We start from the raw sequence: 25,784 nt of genomic DNA, 5'->3' as shown, positions 1-25,784 counted from the left end.
CCATATTTATTATAATTAACAATGCTTTACACAGCTTTCAATTGTTTGAAAGGAATCACTGCTCGGGTATAATGGACAAGAGTTATGCCCCGACAAACACATCTGTTTGAAATGTAGACAAGCAGTGAGTATAATCCCTGAAGGGAATCTTCAGGGGTGCTGATGATAGGTATGTTACCAGGACAACTGTGTGCAAACTGACATATGTGAGATGCCATAGATCATCATGTCTGTATCTATGCATTCACCAATATATCGAAGTGAATTGGAGTTGTATTTATTTATTTTTTTATTTGATTGGTGCACGCCGTACTCTAGAATATTTCACTTATATGACGGCGGCCAGCATTATGGTGGGAGGAAACCGGGCAGAGCCCGGGGGAAACCCACGACCATCCACAGGTTGCTGGCAGACTTTCCCACGTGCGACCAGAGAGGAAGCCAGCATGAGCTGGACCTAAACTCACAGCGACTGCATTGGTGAGAGACTCCTGGGTCATTACGCTGTGCTAGCGCGCTAACCAACTGAGCCACGGAGGCCCCCATTTGGAGTTGTAGGACACAAAGCTGGATGTATCAACATAGTACATACAACACCACAATTTGGTAGCCATGGCAACTGCGGAAATTAACAAATCTGAGTTGTGACACATCTGTATCTGTATCTACCAAAATTTAAAACTGAAAGTGGAAAACAACTGGAGTTGTAGCCCAGGCACGAAATCATATCTATTTATGTTGTATATGTAAGACTGATGGCAAACTGGTTACCAAAGAAACAGTGAAACTGGGCAAATATTAGGCATGACGCAAAGAAATGGAGTCGATATCAGGAAAATAGCAATCTGGTGACCATGGCAACCACAGAATGGATAAATGTAGATCGCGACACATTGTTATCTGTGTATGAAAGTGACCACCAAAAATTAAAGCTCTATGCAGAAAACAGTTGAAGTTATAACCTGGATATGAATACAGACAAAATAACATTATATGCTCTGACCAAGGGCAGACGTATAAAAATGGAGCATCACACTAGTTAACAATGGTTACCTCCCCTGAGGCTAAGTCTAGTGATGGCATGGTGGTGTACTCACCAAAAGGCCATGATAAGGATAAGGGCGATGATGGTGATCTGGATGAATTTGTTACTGCACCAGTTTTTCTCTCTGGTCTGGGGAGTTGCTGGGGCCTTCTTCTGATTAGACTTCCTCCCTGAGGCCGACAGAGTTCCCCTGTCAACAGAACACCATGTGGATATCAAACTGCCGCCATAGTTAGGACACTAACAACACAACTCATAAGTTCCTCCTCAATCTTTGTTCATTTATTCGTCTTAATGCCAACACAACAGAATTTATTTATTTATTTATTTGATTGGTGTTTTACACCATACTCAAGAATATTTCACTTATACAACGGCAACTAGAATTATGGTGGAAAAAAACCTCGGCAGAGCCAGAGGGAAACCACGACAATTTGTAGGTTGCTCACAGACCTTCAACTCCTTACAGGATGCATGAGGGTAAAGAAATGGACAGAAACTATATTGTTCTGCTTCAAAAATAAAGCAGGAAATGTTTGAATATATTTTTCAAGCTACACAATCTTTTGACAAGGATAACATTAAAAAAAAAAACAGTTAAGAAACTAGGTAACAAGAGGAAGGTTAGGTTGACTGATTGTCAACAGAACATAAATTAGGTTTCCATATCTAAATAGATTTTCTAACGTGTATCGTGTGTACATTCATCTGACATTTGGGCAGTAAAGGGAGATAACTACAGGACATGTGTCACAAAGAATTAAACATGACTGGAAATTGACTGTTCAACACTGTGAGGTAGTAGTTACATGAGGATTAAAATACATACCGTACTGTACTCATGCTGGAGCCTGACTTGGTGCTAACTGTGGATTTCAAACTGTCGTATCTCTTCAACTTGGCAAGCTTAGTGTTCATTTTCTCAAGTTCGTCTATACGGATCTCAAGATTATCCGTCAGCTTACACAATTCTTTTACTGCCCCTACGTTCTCCATAAATATCCGGTCCTGAGATAAAAAGTGTGAAACACATCAGGAACTGAAAAATCATTGAATATGTATATATGTATGTATGCATGTGTGCTTGTTGATGAAATTCAATTGTTAATTATGTTTGACCGAAAGTATTACATCACAACACTGCCAGGAAAACAAACCTACGATGAAGTTTGGTGCCAAGACTTACATAGGCGAAAAGCGGGCACTCACAGGAGTTTCCTGGAGTTTTTCAAAACGTCACATTTTAACATGCTAGTCTATCAAGATGGTTTTAACTGAATGAATGAACAGCATTCAGCACTTTTTAATAATTCTAAAAGAATATGGCTACATCAGACTAAAGTTCTTCATACGCTGAATTTAGTTTTACTAGGCGGTCAATTTTAGGGCTGATTACCATGTATTTAAGAACTCATGAAGTACTTATATTAAGTTCGTTAAGTGACATCCAAACACACACACATGCAGTCTGGCACAATGAGGAATTTATTTATTTATTTATTTGATTGGTGTTTTACGCTGTACTCCAGAACTCACAGCGGCCGCATTGGTGAGAGGCTCCTGGGTCATTACGCTGCGCCAGCGTGCTAACCAACTAAGCCGCGGAGGCCCCCCAAAATGAAGAACGTTTGCTACCTGAAGCCATTCAGGCTAAACCTGAGCAGTCTACTGTACATTGTCTTTGGTGGTCATGATTTAACTGTTAATACAGTACTTATGTATTACAAGAGAACAATATCAAATCCTGCTTGACTGTGCGAGAAAAGGTATATCCAATTAACAAGCAAGCAAGACATGTGAAAAAGGATTGTGCATGGGAACAAACCCTTATTGACCACGAGGAAATTTTCTATACGTGATCCATTAGGAAGCATGATATCCCCAGTCTCACGTACTGCATCAGGCAGCACCTCTAACACCTCCTGGGCTATAACCCCAGTGTCACCACGGTCCTCTTCCTCCAGGCCAGCATGTACGGCAAAATCCTCACTGTACTGGTACTTATAGATGCGCATCTGGGACACATTCCGTAACTGCTCCTTGGAATCCACCTACACAAGACACGGACACACGGTAAGACGGACAAAATTGCTCATGTTTTATTTTACTTTATTCCCTACACCCATCCAATAATGACAAAAAATGACCGATGAGTAGTAATATTTGTGCACGTTTCAAAAATGCACCCCATGATCATGAGCACAATCCATAACAGCAACAACAACAGTGTCCTCCCAAATATAGTCACTCATTGCGGCACATTTTCTTCAAATCTCATTCACAGAGATGGTTAACGGTGGATTTGCCTATCAAAAAGCATTCTCACACAACTCTATCCCTACAAAAGGAAAATCTTGTCTTACCTCTGTGATATCATCCTTCGCTCTCTTGTCAGAGGGCTGGATAATGTGACCTGTCAGTTTCAAGTTGCCATGTACAGTGACTGCCTCATCAGGATGGTCTGTATTGACCCCAACACGTCCCACATGGTACACCGAGTCATTTGTGTGACCTTTCTGCCACAATACATCCACATCTCCCTCAAACTGACCAGGATTTGATGCCTGAAAACAATTTATCACACATGTGAATATGAATTTCTGTGAGTATACCTCATACAATGTATCCGTGGTCAATATTAAACAGAGCAGCACAAAAGCACTATTAACACATTTAAAACATTAGAACCTGGGGGTTGTACTGTGTCTGAGATTTTGTCACCTATAATATATTAATAAACTGCTTTACGGGCATTTTAATAAAATAATAAAACCCTGTCAGCAGAAAAGCAAACTTTAGCAAATAAGAGGCATAAAATGATTTTGAATAAGTAGGTCTGAAATATTTTACATATTTTCTCATGTATTTTAACCATACGTTATAATTTCTCGATACTTAAGCTTGAGTCTTTGAATGGAAAGCTTGAAAAATCTAGTTGAATTATCAATGGAACACTGGGGTTCCAATATGTTCAAATGCCTTATATTTTCAATTTAACAAGGTGTAATAGTCTTTAAAAATTTAAATTAAACTTTTTATGGAACGTTCAAATCAAAAAGTAAATGCACCACCTATTACGAAACCTATATGCAATAAAGTTTTGGAAACAAGTTATTTCTGTCAAAATGTCTTAAGCTTATGCACAAAAAGATAAGAAGTAGCACAGGCGTTCATTGACAGCGAGACCGTCCTGAAAAACTTACTCTGACAATGATCCTCTCAGACACATGCGAGGCAATACACCAAGACTGGTCCCCACTGTGAGCATGAAGGGAGACAACTAGTCTGAAGTAACGCTGGTCAGGGTTAGGCTTCCCCTTTTTTCTCATGTTATTGGACGTGGTTTCACTGAAGTGTAATCTTCCAACTGTGATCTTCGTGAACTGGTCAGCTGGTAAATCCACCCTAAAACATATGATCCGTGTTGAGAAACAAAGATTTCATATCTTTTCATTGACAAGTATTTTTTTTACTGACTTCGTACTTCCTCACCCCTTTCATTTCTCTCTTTTTTCTCTATTCATATTTAAACAACTGTGCACGATTCAAAAACAGCTATAGTGACACATATGAACATTAAGCCAGCTGCACGATATTCACGTATACATTCACATTTTTAACAAATAATGGTATTTAAAGCAGAGGTTACACTTTGCCACTGTACTGCACCATACTCTGCAATCGAGCATGTTATATAACTCCGACTATTAAACTGCACTGTTATCTAGAGGATCACGTGTCTAGAAAACATTTCACATCTACATCTACAGTGTTTCTGAAACCAACTAATATCCTTAGGTAACAAATGGCACATGTACAATATGATCTGACAAAATCATCAACACTGACAGGTGTAGGGCAAAATCTAACTTCACAGGTAAAATGTTTTCATTTGCTATAGTCTTCCCTGATCATTATCACTATCTGATTTCACAGGTGAAATGTTTTGATCTTCTACGGTCTGCCCTGACCATTATCACTGTCTTACCTCACAGGGAGTAAAAATGTTTTGCTTTGCTACACTCTGCCCTGACCATTATCACTTTCTTACCTCACAGGGAGTAAAAATGTTTTGCTTACACTCTACCCTGACCATTATCACTTTCTTACCTCACAGGGAGTAAAAATGTTTTGCTTTGCTACACTCTGTCCTGACCATTATCACTGTCTTACCTCACAGGGTGTAAAAATGTTTTGATTTGCTACACTCTGCCCTGACCATTATCACTGTCTTACCTCACAGGGTGTAAAAATGTTTTGATTTGCTACACTCTGCCCTGACCATTATCACTTTCTTACCTCACAGGGAGTAAAAATGTTTTGATTTGCTACACTCTGCCCTGACCATTATCACTGTCTTACCTCACAGGGTGTAAAAATGTTTTGCTTTGCTACACTCTGCCCTGACCATTGTCGCTGTCTTACCTCACAGGGAGTAAAAATGTTTTGATTTGCTACACTCTGCCCTGACCATTATCGCTCTCTTACCTCACAGGGAGTAAAAATGTTTTGATTTGCTACACTCTGCCCTGACCATTATCACTGTCTTACCTCACAGGGAGTAAAAATGTTTTGATTTGCTACACTCTGCCCTGACCATTATCACTGTCTTACCTCACAGGGTGTAAAAATGTTTTGCTTTGCTACACTCTGCCCTGACCATTATCACTGTCTTACCTCACAGGGAGTAAAAATGTTTTGCTTTGCTTACACTCTGCCCTGACCATTATCACTGTCTTACCTCACAGGGAGTAAAAATGTTTTGCTTTGCTACACTCTGCCCTGACCATTATCGCTCTCTTACCTCACAGGGAGTAAAAATGTTTTGATTTGCTACACTCTGCCCTGACCATTATCACTGTCTTACCTCGCAGGGAGTAAAAATATTTTGCTTTGCTACGCTGTAAACCAACGAAATCAAGATGACTTTGTGCGTTAACGTCATCGGTACTTTTGATGGTACAATTTACTACACTTTACTCTGACAAAATTGTCAGGATGCGTCATATCGTTGTCTTACTTCACAGGGTAAAATGCTTTTTTGCTTCGGTCTGATTGTGACTGCTCAATCTTTATCAGCTGGCTTGGGGACTCCATCTGAAATGGAAAAATCCAATTATAGTGCAGGTCTTCTCTGTCTTCTTGAGAAAAGCTGGCTTAATACAGGCCCTTAAAATCATTTCTGCCTGCACCAGGAATTTCAATTTCATGTATTAGTTTTCTTCACAAAACATAGCTGTACAGGTAAATATGTCCAAGTGCATGTTGCTATATGTTACTTTTCTGTACATGAAATCAATATTTACTCAGAAGTCATGAAAAGTAATAGGGGTCTCCGTGGCTCAGTTGGTTAGCGCAATAGCGCAGCGTAATGACCCAAGAGTCTCTCACACCAATGTGGTCGCTGTGAGTTCAAGTCCAGCTCATGCTGGCTTCCTCTCTGGTCGTACATGGGAAGGTCTGCCAGCAACCTGCAGATGGTTGTGGGTTTTCCACCCACCATAATGCTGGCCGCCATCGTATAAGTGAAATATTCTTGAGTACAGCGTATAACACCAATCAAATAAATAAATAAATAAATCAAAAGTAATAGTTCCCTCAAGCAAACTTCACTACTCTTATAAAAACAGAAGTACATATGAACTTATATTACAAAAACAGAAGTACATATGAACTTATACTAATCATTCGAACTTGGAGGAAACTTTTCTTCAGCTCAACCAGTTTGTTGCAATACAGTACTCACTTTGATCCCATGGAAATGCAGAAAGTAATTATCCACTTTCTTAATGCTGCCATCTTGTGTTTTCACATACTTGGGGTGACCTGCAATCCCCATCTGTACTGTCACCTGGAAATGGTTCTTCTTCTGACAGACGAAGGCTTCATCGGGTACCGAGAAGTTAAAACCTTTGTCTGCGTCCACTCTATAGCTGGGAGTGGGGCTGAAAAGCACAAATCATTCCACAATCAAAACATGATTAGATCTTCACATCTGTCCACTCTATAGCTGGGAGTGGGGCTGAAAAGCACAAATCATTCCACAATCAAAACATGCTTAGATCTTCACATTTGGCAAATTAAAGCAAAAGACTGTTCGTGTAATGTACTTTTAAGAAAAAAAAATATATGTATGTATGCTTATAGGGATTTATGTGGTACTTAAAGAAAGAAGGTTAGAAATTAGGAAATACTATACCTAAAAACTCCTTTAAAATTGTTTTTAAAAAAGTTTGATTTTTAGCATGTCAGTTTTCCTCAGAAGCTTAGATCATGTGCACTTACAGTTCTTTGCAGTTTTCATCACACAAGTTAGACCACTTTGTGGGCTGGAAGGCCTGCCATTTGATGACCTGGTAGGTACCATCCAGAAAGCTGCCTGGGGAATCGCCCATGTCATAAGAACTGTAGTCATCATCACAGTCAGGGAGATAACCTACCACAAGATAACAGCCAATTGTACGGGATGTATACGCTCACTATCCATAGTGCTCCCTGAGACTTGGATTACTGTTTTAGGCCAAAACTCCAAAATCACTTTGTGAAACTTTCCACTGATTAACGTCTGTGTTAGTGCTGTACTCAAAGATGACTGAACAGTAATACCAGGCGGCAATTTCTCATTTATCTGTGACTAATTCCCATTCACTTAAAGTTTTAGAACTATAATTTTCAGGGAAAATGTTTCACATATAGTGGCCTTATTATACCTTACCTGGAGGTTCTTGTTTGATGTTTGGTAAGACGCCATTCATGGCACTCAGCATGGAGCCTGTGACCGTGTTATTGGGGGAGTCTGAATGCTTCCTCTTTTTAGGCTGTGGCTGGGGTGGGGCAGCCTGCTGCTGAGGGAGCCTGTCAGACAAACCAGAGAACACTGCAGACAATTCTGTTTCAACTACACAAACATCATCACACTGCCAGCCCACGTGTACACATTCACATGGGCTAAGTAACCTTCAGGATGTCAGTTAAACACATGAATTCACGCACTTAACACATGAATTCATGCACTCAATGCACTTAACACATGAATTCATGCACTTAACACATGAATTCCCGCACTTAACACATGAATTCATGCACTTAACACACTTAACACATGAATTCATGCTCTTAACCATGGATTGGTGTTATAAGCTTGGCTCAAAAGTTTTTCAATCCAAAGACCACAGGATTATGGGTGAAAGAGACCAGTGTACTGTGTAAACCACGAACATTAGCCAGGTATGTGACACATCTTCTGATTAAAAGCCACACCCTTCCCTAGGATTCCAGCCTGATTGTGAAGTTGATTCTTATTCGTGAAAACAAAGCTTCAGCCAAGCAGAACCACAGATTTGACACCCTGGGATTTCCATTCCTAACAAATACAGACACTACTTACTCTAACTCTGAAAGTTCAGAATATACAAGAACGTATGTACATGTATATACATGTAATTGAAATACTCACCCCGCAGTGTTGTAATGAGGTGGTAGGATTGGAGGGTGAATGTAATGATGAGGCATCTGTTGTAACCCCGCTGAGGATGGCTGGGTGCTGCTGGGCAGATGGTTGAGTTTGGGTGGCTCATTGCTCAGGTAACTTGTAAAACCTTTAGTGTGGGGAGCAGGATGCTGTCGGTGGTGGGGTGAATACATGTGCTGCTGTTGTGGGGTAGGTTGAGCTGGAACTTGGGACTGCACTTGGGACAAACCACTCATCCCATTGGCCAGGCTGGATTTGGAATCTGTCCAGAAAAATGAAGCAAAGCAATTTATTGTACAATACCTTTTTTTGTGCAAGTAAGCAGAATTAAAAAAATAAAATGATGTGGATTATATATGACATATTTGTTACAAATATTCGACTAGTATTTTATGCCAAACTTGAGAATATTTCACTTATATGGTGGCAGACAGCATCATAGTGGGTAAGAAACCGGGTTCTACCCACGATCATCTGGAGTTTGCCAACAGACCTTCCCACATACGACCAAAGACGAAGCCAATATGAGCTGGACTTGAACTCACAGCGATCAAACAGCGATCAAATCCTGAGTATTGAGCTGTACTAGCACGGAGGCCTCAAATTAATATGAATCATACTGGCAAGTATACCTAATCCGAGACGCTATGACACATTGCCTCCAACAGAATAACCAGAATATTAGCAGACTTAACTTAAATGAACATATAAATCTCCTTCCACATGGAATAGTTTCTAAAGTGCTGGCAGAGGCTAAAGTGCTGGCAGAGGCTAAAGTGCTGGCAGAGGTAAATTGCTGGCAGAGGCTAAAGTGCTAACTCAGCTGACTAGAGGCTTTGTCTAACATGTTCTACAAAGAAAATATTTGGTTATCCACTACACTTCTGTCTTAGACTTTGAAATATAGCCCAAAACCCATAATCACATCCAAAGATGGGCAAGAGAAAATATTTGTCAAAAGAAGTGTTATGAGTCCTATTTTGAAAGTTCATTTCTTGATTGAAAAAAATAGGAATAAATCAGCTCCTATCAGTAATGAAGGTCTTTACTGAGAGTTACTGTCCTTTGTTTGCAAACTGTGTTAAAAATGAAAAAGAAGAAGTTACCCTTTTTCTGTATTATTTTATTTATATTTAATTTATTTATATTTTGAAGCCAATTTAACAATTATCATTGCAATTATCATTCTGGTAATTAAATTGCAGAAAATTAAGCAATCTGATAGTAGGCTATGGTAAGATAGCTAAGCCTTAGACACTGTTAATTTTTGAAAGCCTACTTAGGGTAGTTGGCTAGCCGCCTAACAAACCAAAGAAGGCTACACAAGTTTTGTGAAACAAGCACCAGAAAACCATCTATAATTTCACCGAGCTTTTCAAAAACTATTTGCCCTGTTGTACTAAAATGGTAAAAAAGTTGAAATGATATGTGATTTACAATTAACCATCTTTAACTCGACAGGATATTTAACCAGGCCTTCCATACTACAGTTCCAATAAAGGTAGGGTGAAATTGTATGTGATTTACAGTAAATCACGTGATTCACCAGACCTTCCATACTACAGTTCCTATAAAGGTAGGGTGAAATTGTAAGTGATTTACAGTAAATCACGTGATTCACCAGACCTTCAATACTACAGTTCCTATGAAGGTAGGGTGAAATTGTATGTGATTTACAGTAAATCACGTGATTCACCAGACCTTCCATACTACAGTTCATATACAGGTAGGGTGAAATTGTATGTGATTTACAGTAAATCACGTGATTCACCAGACCTTCAATACTACAGTTCCTATGAAGGTAGGGTGAAATTGTATGTGATTTACAGTAAATCACGTGATTCACCAGACCTTCCATACTACAGTTCATATACAGGTAGGGTGAAATTGTATGTGATTTACAGTAAATCACGTGATTCACCAGACCTTCCATACTACAGTTCATATACAGGCAGGGTGAAATTGTATGTGATTTACAGTAAATCATGTGATTCACCAGACCTTCTGTACAACAGTTCCTATAAATGTAGGGTGAAATTGTATGTGATTTACAGTAAATCACATAATTCACCAGACCTTCTGTACTACAGTTCATATACAGGTAGGGTGAAATTGTATGTGATTTACAGTAAATCACGTGATTCACCAGACCTTCTGTACTACACTTCCTATACAGGTAGGGTGAAATTGTATGTGATTTACAGTAAATCATGTGATTCACCAGACCTTCTGTACAACAGTTCCTATAAATGTAGGGTGAAATTGTATGTGATTTACAGTAAATCACATAATTCACCAGACCTTCTGTACTACAGTTCATATACAGGTAGGGTGAAATTGTATGTGATTTACAGTAAATCACATGATTCACCAGACCTTTTGTATTACAGGTTGTCACAATGGGTCAAATTATGTAACTTATTTTGTTCAAGTAGGTGATTTGAAGATGAGAATGTGAAGGGAAATAACTACATGTAATCTTCCTGGATATTTGAACTAAATGAACATGATAGTTTGTAACTGGTTATCTCCCCTTAACCAGATGCAGAGACTCCATAAACCTGGCAAAAGGAACTGTTGTCCTCCAGGATATTGTACCATAAAGGAAAAACACAAAAGAATACCACCTACACATTATTTGAAAAAATATCTTGTTTGCAGTTTGTAAAAAAAATGGGTCTTCTTCTGAGCAATATACAAAGCAAAAATCATTTTAAAAAATAACCCTATGCATATCTGGAGGTCATGTCTTAGTTTATGTGTAAATTTTGGCAAATCATACTGCCCCAATTTAAATCTTCTGAAAGATACAGCTTAAGGATACATGATATGCTTTGGTTTTAATTCTTAATGTGCATATTATGATGTGTGGTATCATATAACAGGATGAACAAATTTTTCAACTTTCGCTTTGGGGGATAAAAATGGCTTCAAAGTACAGTTTTCTTAAGGCTCTAGTGGCCAGTCGGGAAATTAAGTGGCTTGCAGCGGTGACGTCAACGATGATCCCTGTTTCAAAAAGAACTCTGTGGAGGATGGACTGAATGAGTCTGGCTGAATGGGGGCAGAAGTATGGGGAACACATTTAATCGGAGCGGATGTAAGGGCGCAGAGGGGGCACTAGGCTGTCCCGAAGAAGCCATGTGGTATCGGTATACATGACACCGTATCCACACTATAGCGACACAGTTTACCGGGCTCAGGGCATTTCAGGGGTGTTCACCGAGTTCCGAGCAAAATCAACAATGGAGAATTCTGACCATTGACGGAAAATATGTATAACATAAAGGGGTAATGAACAGGTATAAAAAATACCCCCAAAACGATTTTTTTTTAACAAAAATTCTGGGCACAATTTTCTTTATTTGGCATAGAAAAGTTATCTTTGTTTCAGATCTCCTTTTCAGGTATCCTCTAAGTCAACCTGAATGCTGTTTTGAGCATGCAGAGGTAATCCACTTTTTACACTAAATATTTTGGAACAGTCATAAAGTAGTTGTAACTATTGCTTTTTTTCTTCTTCTGTTTTCCTTTTACTAAATATTCAAAACTTTTGTTCAAAATATTACATCTACACAACAACAAGGCTTTCCCTCAATTTCTGACGGTTTGCCTAATTCTGCGGCTGGTGGTCCAGGGCTCCTGCCGTGTACATTTCACACTTAATGTGACCTCCTGTGGATGTGAGAGGTTTAGCTGTGTCAACAGTCGGCAGTGATCAGAGGCTGCCTCCGGCCTGCTCCCCTGTCTTCTAGGTACATAGTTGTACCAGGCCAAGATAGCTGGAAGTGGAGTCGCAGGGAACCACATAACACAGCCAGCAATGCTGGCCCTGTCAGAACAGACTGCCCGCCAAAATCACCTTTACCTCCTAACATCAGAGAGCCTTAGCTAACAGCCAGATGTTTAGCCAGCTATACATGTAAAGTACACATCCTCAAAAACCAGTGGTCAGGGAACAACAAGGACCAGCCAAACCTTGGTCTGTTCTTCTCACAGAAAAATGGCTTTAAAACTTTCCGGCACATGGTCATATCCAAGAGCCTTAAATTCAGGTAATAAACATGCCTACATAACAATATACATGTACCTTGTATGAAAATACTCCCTAGAAGGAACCCACTTTTTTTTTTTTTACTTACATCATCCAAAACTGATTACATTAATAACTAAAACTTCTAATGTACTTCCTCATGAAAAGATAAAAGCATGTCAATGCAAGTTTACCTACAGAAGTAAATAAAGCTGAACTAACATGTTCAGCTTCCCTGATGAATATACATTTCAGGAAGTGACTTCCACACAAGCCCTGTCAATAGTTTCAAATTTCTGATCTCTTACCTACTGCATGTAATAAAAGCTCACTGTCATACTTGTACTTTATTTTATCAGATTAAAACCAAACAACATGTACGTGTAAGTAAAGAGTACTAAAATGTTAAAAAACATAAACACTCCTCACAGCATAGTAACGGAATAAATGAACTCAACAATCCTCGTGTATTTTAAACTACACATAATCACAGACCAAACATCTGTTTATTCTTTCATTTGACCTGTCAAAATGTTAAGCAACTATTGCAGGATCACAATTACTATAACATGGGAGTCTGAAAGAAGTTACGCCAAAAATCATTTAAAGTAGGCAAACAATGGTGAGGTGTCATCTATACCTATGAACACGGTGAGACAAGTGATCGGTGAATTCATGGCTACAAACGTAGCCTAACATTTTTCACAAGTAACATGAAACAGAATAACCATTTTTACCCATGAAGGCAGGAGAGTTTGAACTCCAAACTTCCCTATTGGTGTTTAAAGCTTGGTTGATGAAGTACTTGTACTTTTTAAGAAACCACTCCAAATTACATTTACTTCAACATTAACTGTAATACACAAGGCACTAAGTCATGAATTTTGTAATAAGACAATCCATGGCAGAGAGATTCTACTTGAAGATCAACATACGGCAAATTTATCTTCAATAGGGTTGTTTTGTGTGAATCAAATCTGACAGAATAGAGCAGCAAAGCTTCACAGTCTGTAGCTAATCCATTATGGGTCACTCTTACACAACCTACAATCCCTGACTCAAAATAATTATGCACAGTTTTGTTAAAACACGACTGTTGCTGGCTGAGCTAAGAAAGCAAAGCCCTTCACACCCAACTAAGTTATGTCTCCCTTCCTTTTCTGGGCATCTGCAAACAAAGCCCACTTTCATCTCAATCTGTTACAGCATAGGCCCATTCCTGACAAAGATTTGACAAGATCAGAGTCAGGCCATCAACAAATATTCTGTAACACTCCTCCATCTAAAGAAGACACCTCAGATTTGTTAGCTTGGCAATCACATCAGCTGTTACAGCAATACCCAGCTCTTTGACAGAATTCACAGCCTTGAACTGACAATGATGTTATCCCAATGCAAGTATGGAACAACAGGAATCTCAGAAATATTCTGGTACTACATGCAGGTCTCCAATCTACAATTTTAAAATGGATTTCAACACTTGCACACTAAGTGAAAAGGAGACCTGATAAGAAGATGAGTTAAATGAATAAAAGTTTGGAACAGTTAGAAATGGAGTGTCAAGATCAGAGACAACAGAAATTATCTCAAACATATCTCTGCATATCAACCTGTACATCCTTAAATCAACTGGGTACAGTACATGCATGATCACTCCAAGATTAAGCACTTCACACTGATTTTTCTCCCTTTAAACATGGACATGTACAATGTACATGATACCATTTCATTACCATATGGCAAAGTTACCGATGAAAGCATTTATTGAAAATATTATAAGTCTTACACTTCATATAGAACAACTGACATCTACATGCACATGTACACATACTTTGTTCACAGCATCAGAGCATAAATTCTTTTTCACCTACCTCAAACAGAAAGAATTAAAGTCAAACACAATGGTATGAAATTCTCCAATAACAATGTAGCCCTGGAAAGTAGGTACATGCAAGCTGTGGATAATGTTGAAGATACAGGTTGAACCTAGTGTTGGGAATGTAAAAATCACACCAGTCACTCTTTGTGGCTACTGTTTCCAGTGTGACAATGGAAGAGAACTGCCCAGGACGCTGACCACATGTCTGTAGAGCTGTGCTGTTATCAAGGGTCATCAGTGGAGACATGTTCTGTCTGACATGCTGGTGACACAGAGACAAACACCACCAGGGAGAAAGGCTGGTATCTCCAGGAGCACACTGTCATTAGCTGGCCATTCAGGCCTCTAAGCATCTCTAACTACACAGTCCACTGCCTGGCCTCAGAACACAGTAGCTACACTTAAAAAGTTGTATTAGGACAGGTAGAGCCGTGAACACTGATCATCAAAATAAACCCGGAGATATGATTCAAGGTACCTTCCACTGGTGATTGAAGGCAGGTGGTACTGACACGGTTAGTCTGGTACCTTTCAGTCCAACATACAATATCTCAACCCACGTAGCATTAATCAAAGGAAAAAATTATATATATATATATATATTATTATACACATGTCCGGATATTTCCATATATTACATGTAAAAAGGAATCCATTAAGTAAATTTCTCTTTCTTGGAAGCACAGGTAATCATTGTGGTTCACAAATATTTCTTCCTGTGGTTTTTGTGATGATCTAGGCTATTTGCAACGATCATTCTGCCAATGAAGTGTCAACAGTTAAGCTCAGATCCTTGTCGGTCTATTTACCCAGGGCTATCTTATAGACCCTGTTACACCCCAACTCTAAATATAGACCTCTTTTTGCTGTCATCTGTCCTGCTTACATGCATGTTTGGGGATCAAGTCTCGCCCAAAACTGGGTTAAGTTTGGCACAAGTGGATGTAGAGATATATACATGTATTATATGTATCTGTCCCATTGTATAAAAGTTTGTCCAACACTTGGAGGTTGTCTAACAAACAAACTTTGCATGAACTGGTACGTCAGTACCAGGTTGATACGTAACATATGGCCTAATATATATGTGTCCATATATATGTGTCCCAGATCAAGTAAGCAAATACAGGTCAGTTATCACTGAAACAGTTAATAACTATGGTATTCACAAATAAAACATGCAGAAATCACAGATACATTTACATGAATATGCAGATTTTAATTGTGCATGATTACAGATATATTTTTCAAAATACTGAAAATCCCTTTAGCATTTAGCACTGCTGAAACCTGTCAAAAAAAAAGCGACTCAAATTTTCACTGCAATTTACTGGTCACATTCACATGTTTAATACAAAGATATACAAAATTTAACAGAATACATACAGCTTCTTCATCAAAAGGAAATGCACCATTCACTCTCCCGTGTTCGGGGGAAAAACATTGATAGATGTCAATGTGACCATTACTGTCAAATCATGACCATATATATGTCCATTTCTGTAAGCACAATGTACAGCAGTAAACTGCAAAAATTTGGATAGTTGTAAGTGGCATTTAGAAGAAGAGTTCTAACAGAAATACAGTTATACAGAAGTTGTCATTCCTAAGTATCTATGTACTGCAAAATCCTCAGTTTAAAGCTTGTCTCATGTTTTGTTGGGGTCCTGTCCCTGTGTAAGCTTGTCTCATGTTTTGTTGGGGTCCTGTCCCTATGTAAGCTTGTGTCATGGTTTGTCGGGGTCCTGTAACTGTGTAAGCTTGTCTCATGTTTTGTTGGGGTCCTGTCCCTGTGTAAGCTTGTGTCATGGTTTGTTGGGGTCCTGTAACTGTGTAAGCTTGTCTCATGTTTTGTTGGGGTCCTGTCCCTATGTAAGCTTGTCTCATGTTTTGTTGGGGTTCTGTCCCTGTGTTGTAACGTAGTTAGAAGAATTAGTCGGTCCTGGAAAGTGATGAAGTGTATGAGTATCTCATCCTTGGGATCACTCACTAGTCTCCACAGCTTACCTTTTTCACATAAAACACAGGGTAATTTGATAATTTACATGTAAGTCTTACCTTGAATGTGTAAATGTCTGTGACCATCAGGAGGAGAGTACGGTTCGGAACCCTCGGACTCGGGCGGACTGTCCGGCAGGGGCCTGAGGAAATACACAGCAATATGGTCAGTGGACAGGGATTTCAACAACACAACCGCATGAGCAGCCTTCATTATACACACACACTATGACTACAACAGGTTTACAGACCCAACCAAACTCATAGCTGACCATCAAGACCAGCCTGATGCCCAGGTGGTAGGAAATCTAGTACCCCAATGGAATGATCTGAGTGAGAAAAGCTGCGATGGTTCAACCTCATTAACTTACAGCAGAGAGCCACATCTTAATATGAAGTCAGCTAACATAAAGATAGATCTGAACAAAAGGATGCATATTGAAAAGGTCAACAGTTAACATTTCTGTAGGAATTTTCTCTGACCACAGTGCGGAGCAGTATCAGGTAATGTCATCTCAGATCCTGCACATCTCACAGTCAAACTCAGTCTACGAGTTGACACTGAAAACGTTTATGACAACAGACCTCAGAAGTTTTACAGTTCCGTTAAAGGATATGAAAGTTTTTTGGGGGGTTACCTTGATGGTTATGACCAAATCCACAGCATTAAAAAATAGAAATTCTAATGAGTGAAAAGATTTCTAAAAAAAATTTCACAATCTATGCATGATCTAAGAAAAAAAAAAAAAAAGAAGAGATTTCTAACTAAAGTAACAGCATGCACATTCATGAAGTACACCATCTAAAAAACAACAATGATTTCTCACTAATGTCGTGTGCACATTCAGGGGAATTCTCTTACACAACATAAATAAATATATGCACACCATCTGAAAACATGCATGAACATTCAATTTGTACCATTTATAGTTCAGGTAGTACAAATCTGTCCTTTGCCATTTTGAACATTTTTTGAAAGCAAAAAATTTACACGGAGAAAGAGTCCAAAACATGCTTTTCACTCAGAGAAGCAAATGACTATCAGCACATGTATTTCTTATCTAATAAGAATCCACCTATTTCAATAAGAAAAAAAAGCTTTAAGTACTATGTACATGTTTCAAGTATGTCTCATAATATTTGTGAGCTTCACACCATTCTGTCGGTAAGAGCAATTGGACCGATACAACAGTTAAGTGCTGGCCTGACTGGCTGGTTGGCAGAGAAGCTGCACGACCAGACAGACAGACAAATGTCTATCATTCCTGTCCAACTACTCATTCAGATTAAAGACATACACATGGAAATGCAGTATTACAAATCAGGTAATATCATATAGAGGTTCAATGTATAATAGCTATTATGTCATCTGACAAAACTTAGATGCTTGTAGTTTTATTGATTCATTTACTTGATTCATGTTTCATGGTGCAGTTCAGAATAACATGTACATGCATGACAAACAAGTGTATTTTGGGGACATGACCAAAGTCTACTTTGAGGTACTACTTAAGACGAAGTGTTTGGGGTGATCCAAGCTCTTGAAAGTCTGTTAGATCCCTTTTCAACTTCAGAAGGTCGCCTGCTTGCATACTCATGTATATACATGTATACATATGTACAGCTGGTGATTAGATAGCACTGAAGACCCAAATATGAGTGGCTGATTACCAACAGGAATATCCCACAAATTCTACAAATCATTAATCGTATGAATGTCATTCTACATAATTCCCCCACCTAATGTATTAAAGCTGGTGGCAACTGCTTTTGGACATCCAGCACAAATACTTCAGATTTTGAAATGATATTCTCTGCTCAGAACATCTTCATGTCTACAGTAATAGAAGAGCCTTGGCATTAGAAAGCGTGTGTATCTCAGTCAATGTACTTCCTGGCATAAACTGTTAAGTTGAGCATCAGAAACCACTATAATAAGGAAGTCAAAAGTTAGCTCATTTTTTTTATCTGAACCTCTTAAAACAGTTCCAACTAGTAAGTCAGGTTACATATATACATCATAAACTTCCAACCTTGTCATATCATATGCATGAACAACCTAATGATGTTCATAGGATAATAGGGCTTTGTGCATCTCCCTTGTACATGTTTTTACCATTAATATTTCACTATTTCCATATTTATGACCAGCACAAACACAACTGAAGCTTAAAACCAATATATGGAAAGTAAGTAACTCAGAACTTTTTGAATCAATCTCAGCTTGGCACTGAGCCAGCCAGAGCTTATGTCCAGGTAGATATTTTTCTGTTGGAGTAGAAGGCTTAAAGTGAAGTTTCTCAACCAGTCACTGTGTAAACAGTCAGTGAGCCGTCCCACATTAGCTCTATGAAGTCTGGGGGGACGGTACCAGCCCACAGCCTGGCACCACGGTCCTTAGCAAAGGGCTGTGTAACTAACCTCTACTCAGGTCTGCTTCACCAAATTCTACCGCGTGCTATCGTGCGCAGACTTCACCGGCAGGACAGATCATGGATATGCATAAATGTAGCTTGACAGGGACTGCACGTTGGGCACACAGCCTGCAGAGAGCTCCACTACATTCACCCATGCTCTCTTCGGTTATGTACATTGACACAGTATGCAAACTTTTCTAACGAATGTGAACTTCAGCAAGTCATTAAGAACAATTGAAGGTCACAAGCACTGCAGAATGAAAAGGCATAACATCTGGAAACAAAAGCTTCAAAAAAATTCAAAAGCCTCAATGCCACTGTTTGTATAATTGGAAATTCTGAGTATCTTGTTGAACAGGCTCCACTATTAGAATCTAAATGTATCTACCATATAAAAGTCACTTGCAAAATTTTGTTTGTATCAGTCTTAAAAGAAAGTAATAAACAACAGAAATGGAGCTGAGTAGAAATGGACTGTTCTATTTTTTCACAGAATCAATAATAATGTTCCCAATTAAGGAAATTCTGTTTTAGCAAATTTCTCAAAAGAAAAAAAAAGTTGGTCAATACAGACAAATTTATTAGCCATGCATCATATCCTCAGAACATAAGAGGTGGTCCCAATTATTCACCATTACAAATTAGTTTCAAGAATCCTTTCTCCTCAAATAAAAATAAAAAAAAAGATACTGAAGAAAAATCTTTAAAAAGAACTCTTCACACCCATTCATCTAAACATAACACGCATCATACATAATTTCTTGTTTTCTTAACTTATTGAATATATTAAAAAAGGTATAGAACATTAATTCTTTACCTCATATTATAGATCTACATCCACATGTACATATATATAGCTATTGCCTAGAAATGTAAAATGGATTCAGGTTTAACAGCATGGGCCTAATCTGAGGAAACTTTGTGGACGCTGCATATGATGTCCAGAAATGAGAACAGCTGAATAATGCCTCATGGCCTGTTCACATGGACGCTATTCAATCATAAACTCTGTATATGACACCGTTTCTTCACAGTAAAGTACACTTTTGGTATGATTCAATTCCGACATTTCATGCAGATTATGTATTATCATGTATGCACGCTGAGAATGAATATGACAAAATGCACATACATGTACAATATTTATCAGAAACACTGTTGTAAATTTATGAATGGAAAAATGTTGCGAGATTTCTCTCACAGGTTCTTTTATATTTGCGGAGAAATCGTCTTTGTCTTCCTTATACATGAAGGCATACAAGTACACGCGTTTTACATATACACATACATAATTCACTTATCAAATTTTAGATGAGAGTGAGAAGAAATGAGCAGAAAATGAATACTTTACACTTGTGATGTATGTTTTAATGTAAGTCCCTTGTGAAGTCCCTTTACAGGTCTCTGGTTTAAGGACGTACATTTTGTAATTTTGCATCACTGTATGGCTAATGGCTATACTTCATGCACAAGGTGCAGAGCTGCCCACATAGCAACTTACATCATACACAAATGAATTTTAAACAAGTGCTGTAAAATAACATGTATGTCCATGAAAATTACTAAATATCCACATTCAGAGATGTCAAACCAACATTCTGACACATCTCCGGAAACACCAATACCAACTTTTTCAATCTGTCTGATGAGACACATGCAGGGCGAAAATTCACAAGATACAGGTATATACATGCACACATACACGTACATGTATTTCAATCACATGACATGCAATTTTAAATTGCAAGGCACTGCAAAATATTTTATGAAATAACATAACAAGCAAGCAGTGTACCTGTTTGAAAACATTGCAGAAAATATCCACTTACCCATATAGTAATGGATAAACTGATGATGCCATGTGTCACAAATAGAAAGAAATTAAGCAACCTCAATATCCACTTGTTCAGGTGAGTTCAATTTTCCACTAATTAATCATAAATACATTTAGAAGTAAATCCTCCAGGGAAGCGAGTCTGGTGCTCGTTACAGGTAATGCACAAACACCAGCAAGGAGAGGAGTACAGACGTTAGTGGCAGTATTCCATGGCAGAACGGTTGTGTTGAAGGAACCATAAAGGAGAGATAGTGACAGAAATCAGCACCAGGGGGACACTCAGCCCGTGTTTTGAAGTGACCAGGAGCTTGGAGACTAGCATCCCATGTTCAAATATGGCACGCCCGAGGAGTGCTTGCAGCCATCCAAACTGCCAGGCTGCAGCTGACAACAAAAGAGTCATCTGATCAAACAGACGAGAGAGAGACGGAAGATGGCCAACGGAAGAGAGGAAGCGAGGAATGCCAGAAGAAGCTCTGACAATCCTCGTTACTGTACACAGAGCTTCACAGGGTACACAGCTCTCTGCTCCCCATACCCACCCCCCCTCTCCAACATGGGGGATGGTTGACAGCTTCCACCTCTCTCCACTCTTACTTCATCACATATCACAGCTGGTTAACATTCCACAATCAGCCTTTTTATTCTGACCATCAACAAGAAAAACTTTATACACCCTATGTATGAAATGGCCAGACATCTTGTGTTGCAAAACAAGATGGGAGATGGTATTAAGCCATGCAGTGTGGACAAGATGCACCATTATCTATGGAATCAATGCCCATATGTACATGAAAGTCAACTACACATAGAATGCCGCAGACATTTTTTTTCAAATTCTTATTCCCTTTCTTCTTCCCCCTTCTAATAACGTCTACAACAATCGTAACAGACTTTATTTTGACATCATGACAAAACATTTCAAGTGAAGATGAAGAATGTGGCACAATGGCTCAGAAAACACACACCATACTTTTTTTTCCTGACAGATACATTAAACTTCAAAGTATTACTTCTGTCTGTCATTATTACCCCTTGTGTCCTTAAACACAAAATACCGTACATTATCACGCATGCCTATGAACTATAAGTTTTTTAAAGAAAGCTGTCTGAAATGGAATGGCAAAAGTCAAATATGTACTCTGAGAAACCATGCAACACTTCATCAGCACAGTCACACGTAGGGCAATATAAAGCCCATCCCTAAAATACTGATCACTCTGACTCATATTTTATGCCATAACATTTGGCTCACATTTACTTGACCGCCAGTACACATGCATGTAATAGTGGAGGACACTATTGCAAATTGCAAGGTACAGTACATGTGTCCGACCAAAGCTAACATAGGGTGAATGACCCAAAATTTGTGTCACTACTTCAGGCTTCTTATCTGAACATGTTCAATAAAATCTGTCTGATAAATTCCCACAGTCTTTTGTACACACATCTAAAGGTATAATAATGTTCTGCAAAACTTTGCTCATCGCTTCCATAACACACAAAACATTCTCCCTAGGACTATTCAGACAATCATGCTAAATAGCTTCATTTCAGTCATATCAGTTCCTGTCACATGAACAAGTTTGCAAACAAATTTTCTAGCCTACATGGCAAGCATCCAAACAAAAAGTGTGACCATGTTCTCACCTCTTTCCAGTAGAAGGTAGAATATAAATCCATGTTCAAGCCAACCCAGTAAATCCAGACTGAAGCTTTGCTGAGTGCGTTCCCTTTAGACATCAGAAAAGTATTCTAAGCACATCACACACACACACACAGTGAGAGAAAAGTGAAGAAAACCCGAGAACTGATCAGCTCAGGGGTAAATAATGATTTAACAATTAACACTAAGCCATGTTTGTCAATGTTTTGCAAGATTGGGCTCATTTATGGCTAGTGTCAAGCAATGCTAACAAGAGGCATGCGCTTTACGGACTCAAAAGGCTGCTGGGACGTGGTGAGACACGGGGACAGCTATAACCAGGTCTAACTCAGTCCAGTCTTAATCAATACTGCTAGGTGTGAAAAGCAACACCAGCCAAACAGCCACCAGAGGGGGGGGGGGGGGGGAGGGGAAGAGCGTCAGGAAAATAATGTGTAGCAGAGTTAAGGTGAGCTGAAGTCAGCAGGCTGACGAGTGCCTGGTGCCTGGTATAACCCAGCCCTGCAAACAAGTACAATCAAACAAGGATACTCAATAAAACAATAATAAACCAGACCTCTCCTCAACAGGCCTATAAACTCAAATAAGATCCCACACAGCATAACCACTGACACAGATCTATGAGGAGGCTTATTTAATCTTTGTGTACAAGTCTGGTCACACTTGTTCATATTTATTTATCCTTCTCTCGAATTGTACGCTACTTGACATGTCTGAAATGCAGTACAGTAAAACAGCTGGTACAAGTACTTGATCACGTAAACTATATGTATACACAGGTAAGAACAGGTAATACTATACTGAATGACATGCTATTAATCATCAGCGTGAGATAAATGTATCTATACATGTACACAAAAAAAGACATGGCTGCAAAATCATGCTAATCTCGAAATACAGATATGTACTCATATGGGCACTTAAAGGAGAAGAAAACTTAAATATCAAACAAATACCATTGAAAAGAGTGTGCATTTTCTCCCAGGTGCATGCCTTAAAAAAAATTCTAGAATGTACCTCAAGTTGATAAAGTATACATGAAGTCAGGCGCCAAAATCCGCTGTGGGCGACTCCACTTTGCCTAAGAACTAGTGCTGAAGTCTTTTGTGTTAGGAGGAGAATTGAGGTTGGAAACCGCCAAAGTGCAGTTCATATATTTCCAGTGGAACTCTTCTTCCCAGACGGTAGCGAACAGTACAGTTCGTTTTCTGCTTGACGATCGGGAAACCAGAATATTGGATGTGGGTTCCAAGTTAAAACAAACAAGCTGCCAGTTTTAACCATTCCCATTGGCTGAGAGGCAACACACCCCCAGCATAAATTACAGGGTGTTAAAGATGGCGGATGCGATTTAAGCCAGCTTTACTGTTTTCAGGCTTTACATGTAAAGCGCAAATTTGTGCAGCAGGCACCACAAGACAGAAAAAAATGTGCTCTTTTCAACCTATAAGTGTCATAATTTTAAGTTTTTTTCTCATTTAATCAAGTCACTTTTCCTCCCCTACATGTACATACATACCCTTTTCAACAAACCTACAAACCAGAATGTGTGTGACTAGTGTTAATTTCTTTTCCACTTCCAGAAAACAAAATACTGTTTCCAAAAATAATGTTTATAATATTATCGCTGTTTCCGGGATAACAGGTGACTATATTTAACAGCGCTAACAGAATTACCCGCTTAGCATAGATCTTTAATGTTTGTACAAACTGTGCAGTACATGAGCCTATGAGGCTATACCCAACATGGTAATAAACTCATTAATTCCTAAGTGGTCTGTGAAACTACAAACACTTTATAAACTGGTACAAATACATTATGTCTTGTCAAGACTTATCATCCCATTCAAACTATCATAACAAAACCCATAATGATGGCTGCCACTGTATGAGTGAAAAAATTCTTGAGTAGGTGCAAAACACCAATCTAGTACATAAATAAATAATTCTATAACCCTCGGATATTTTCATATTGCATATAAAAATGACAATCAAAGACTATAAATTTCGTGTTTTACTCCCTTGTGATGTGGCAAAACACTTGTTTGGTGCTGTAAACAAAACGGGCGAATCTATCATAAAACAGGATGTTGTTTTCGCTGACAGAAATGAATGGAGAGATATCACATGTCATGTGTAACAGAACAATGCCTCAAGACATTGTTAATATCACTCCATCCTGGGCGAAAGCTACTGTGACGGCGAAAGGTTAAACATATGTAGTATTAAGTATACAGCAGACAACTGTCAACTTTGTATTTCATTCCCAGTGACGCTAATTTCGTCACAGAAAGATCGAGCATGTACTAAGGCCACATGCAATTTAGAATAACTTTACTGAGATTTTCCAATGCTACATCGTATGGGTGTGAAAGTGTAAAGATGACTGGAATTATCTGTATTTAATTACAAGATTACCCACATTAGACGTTTTGGGGACGGTTATGACACAGAAATAACATTTCCTGCTATGGGTGACTAGCGGCAGTTTTATAGTCAAAAAGGGGAACGAGGTTAAAAAATTTTAGGCTACGCCTTCGACCTAAAATAAGAACTTCGTCACCCACTGCAGGAACATTACTTCTTAAATCATGACAGAACTGTTGTGGGAACACAAAACACATCCAAGTAAATGAAAATGAAAATATAGTCCACTTACATATTAATGTGTGGGGAGGTGTAACCTACAACCCCATTAGCCTCTGTGCAGTAGGCCAGCTGCTGGGTGGGGTGGGGCTGATGGAGCCCTGGGCGTAGCCCCACCCTCGTCAAGGTTGGGTCCGGCAGTGATGTGTCATGAGGTCGCCCACTGGAAAACGCTAATGCCTGGATTGGTTCATCTGTCAAATTTCTGTAATTAAGAAAAAACACAAATACAATTACATTGCATTTGCTCCGTGGCAATTTTACATGCTGTACTTTTTCATTCATCTCATAGTTGTAAGTGCAAAAACTCTTTATACTGATGCATACATTTACTTGTACACGTATTCAGAAGTGTACGGAAAAAACACACACAAACATGAACAAATGAATTATTTAGCACAAGAAAAAAAAAAAGAAGTCCGTATCTCGATTCATCCATTTTAAACCTCTGTACTTGGTAGTAAAATTCAGTTAAAAACTGAAAATACTGCAGTTTAAAAAAAACCAATTAAGTGTTTTTCTGGTAAGAAAACTCAAATTTTCAGATAAAAAATGAATTGCATTTGAAAGTATACACGTAGCGTTGAGCAGTCGACTTCAATTGTCAATGGCTGCATCTGTGACAAGCCAGTGGTCAGCCGTGATTTTCATAGCCAAGATGGTAAAAAGACTGCCTAATTTTGCCGACAAGGCTTGACTAAATTGACTCATGCTGTGTTGCATCCACCACCTACAGTTTTCAAAGATGGCATGCCTTCACATAAGTCTGTCACTGTCCTCATTTAAAACCAA

General features: G+C 38.8%; 1 protein-coding gene across 2 annotated transcripts in view; it reads right to left on the bottom strand.

Moving 5' to 3' along the window:
• Window positions 1-25,784, bottom strand: part of LOC135467711 (myelin regulatory factor-like) — a 62,520-nt gene that overhangs the window by 7,763 nt on the left and 28,973 nt on the right. Inside the window, exons 3-14 of one of the 2 annotated variants that reach the window (XM_064745530.1) lie at window positions 25,006-25,197; window positions 16,487-16,569; window positions 8,502-8,778; window positions 7,761-7,900; window positions 7,331-7,481; window positions 6,792-6,990; window positions 6,066-6,142; window positions 4,249-4,450; window positions 3,409-3,609; window positions 2,874-3,096; window positions 1,875-2,055; window positions 1,098-1,235 (exon numbers count right to left, since the gene is read on the bottom strand). In XM_064745530.1, coding sequence (XP_064601600.1) covers window positions 1,098-1,235; window positions 1,875-2,055; window positions 2,874-3,096; window positions 3,409-3,609; window positions 4,249-4,450; window positions 6,066-6,142; window positions 6,792-6,990; window positions 7,331-7,481; window positions 7,761-7,900; window positions 8,502-8,778; window positions 16,487-16,569; window positions 25,006-25,197 — 2,064 coding nt within the window. Of the gene's footprint in view, window positions 1-1,097; window positions 1,236-1,874; window positions 2,056-2,873; window positions 3,097-3,408; window positions 3,610-4,248; window positions 4,451-6,065; window positions 6,143-6,791; window positions 6,991-7,330; window positions 7,482-7,760; window positions 7,901-8,501; window positions 8,779-16,486; window positions 16,570-20,672; window positions 20,777-25,005; window positions 25,198-25,784 lie in introns of those variants that run through there. The other variant, XM_064745531.1, reaches the window with a different exon arrangement.

Source organism: Liolophura sinensis, chromosome 6 (genome assembly GCF_032854445.1).
Source record: "Liolophura sinensis isolate JHLJ2023 chromosome 6, CUHK_Ljap_v2, whole genome shotgun sequence".
NCBI lineage: Eukaryota > Metazoa > Mollusca > Polyplacophora > Chitonida > Chitonidae > Liolophura > Liolophura sinensis.
The sequence above is the reverse complement of the archived record's forward strand: the minus strand, read 5'-3'. Positions and strand labels throughout refer to the sequence as shown.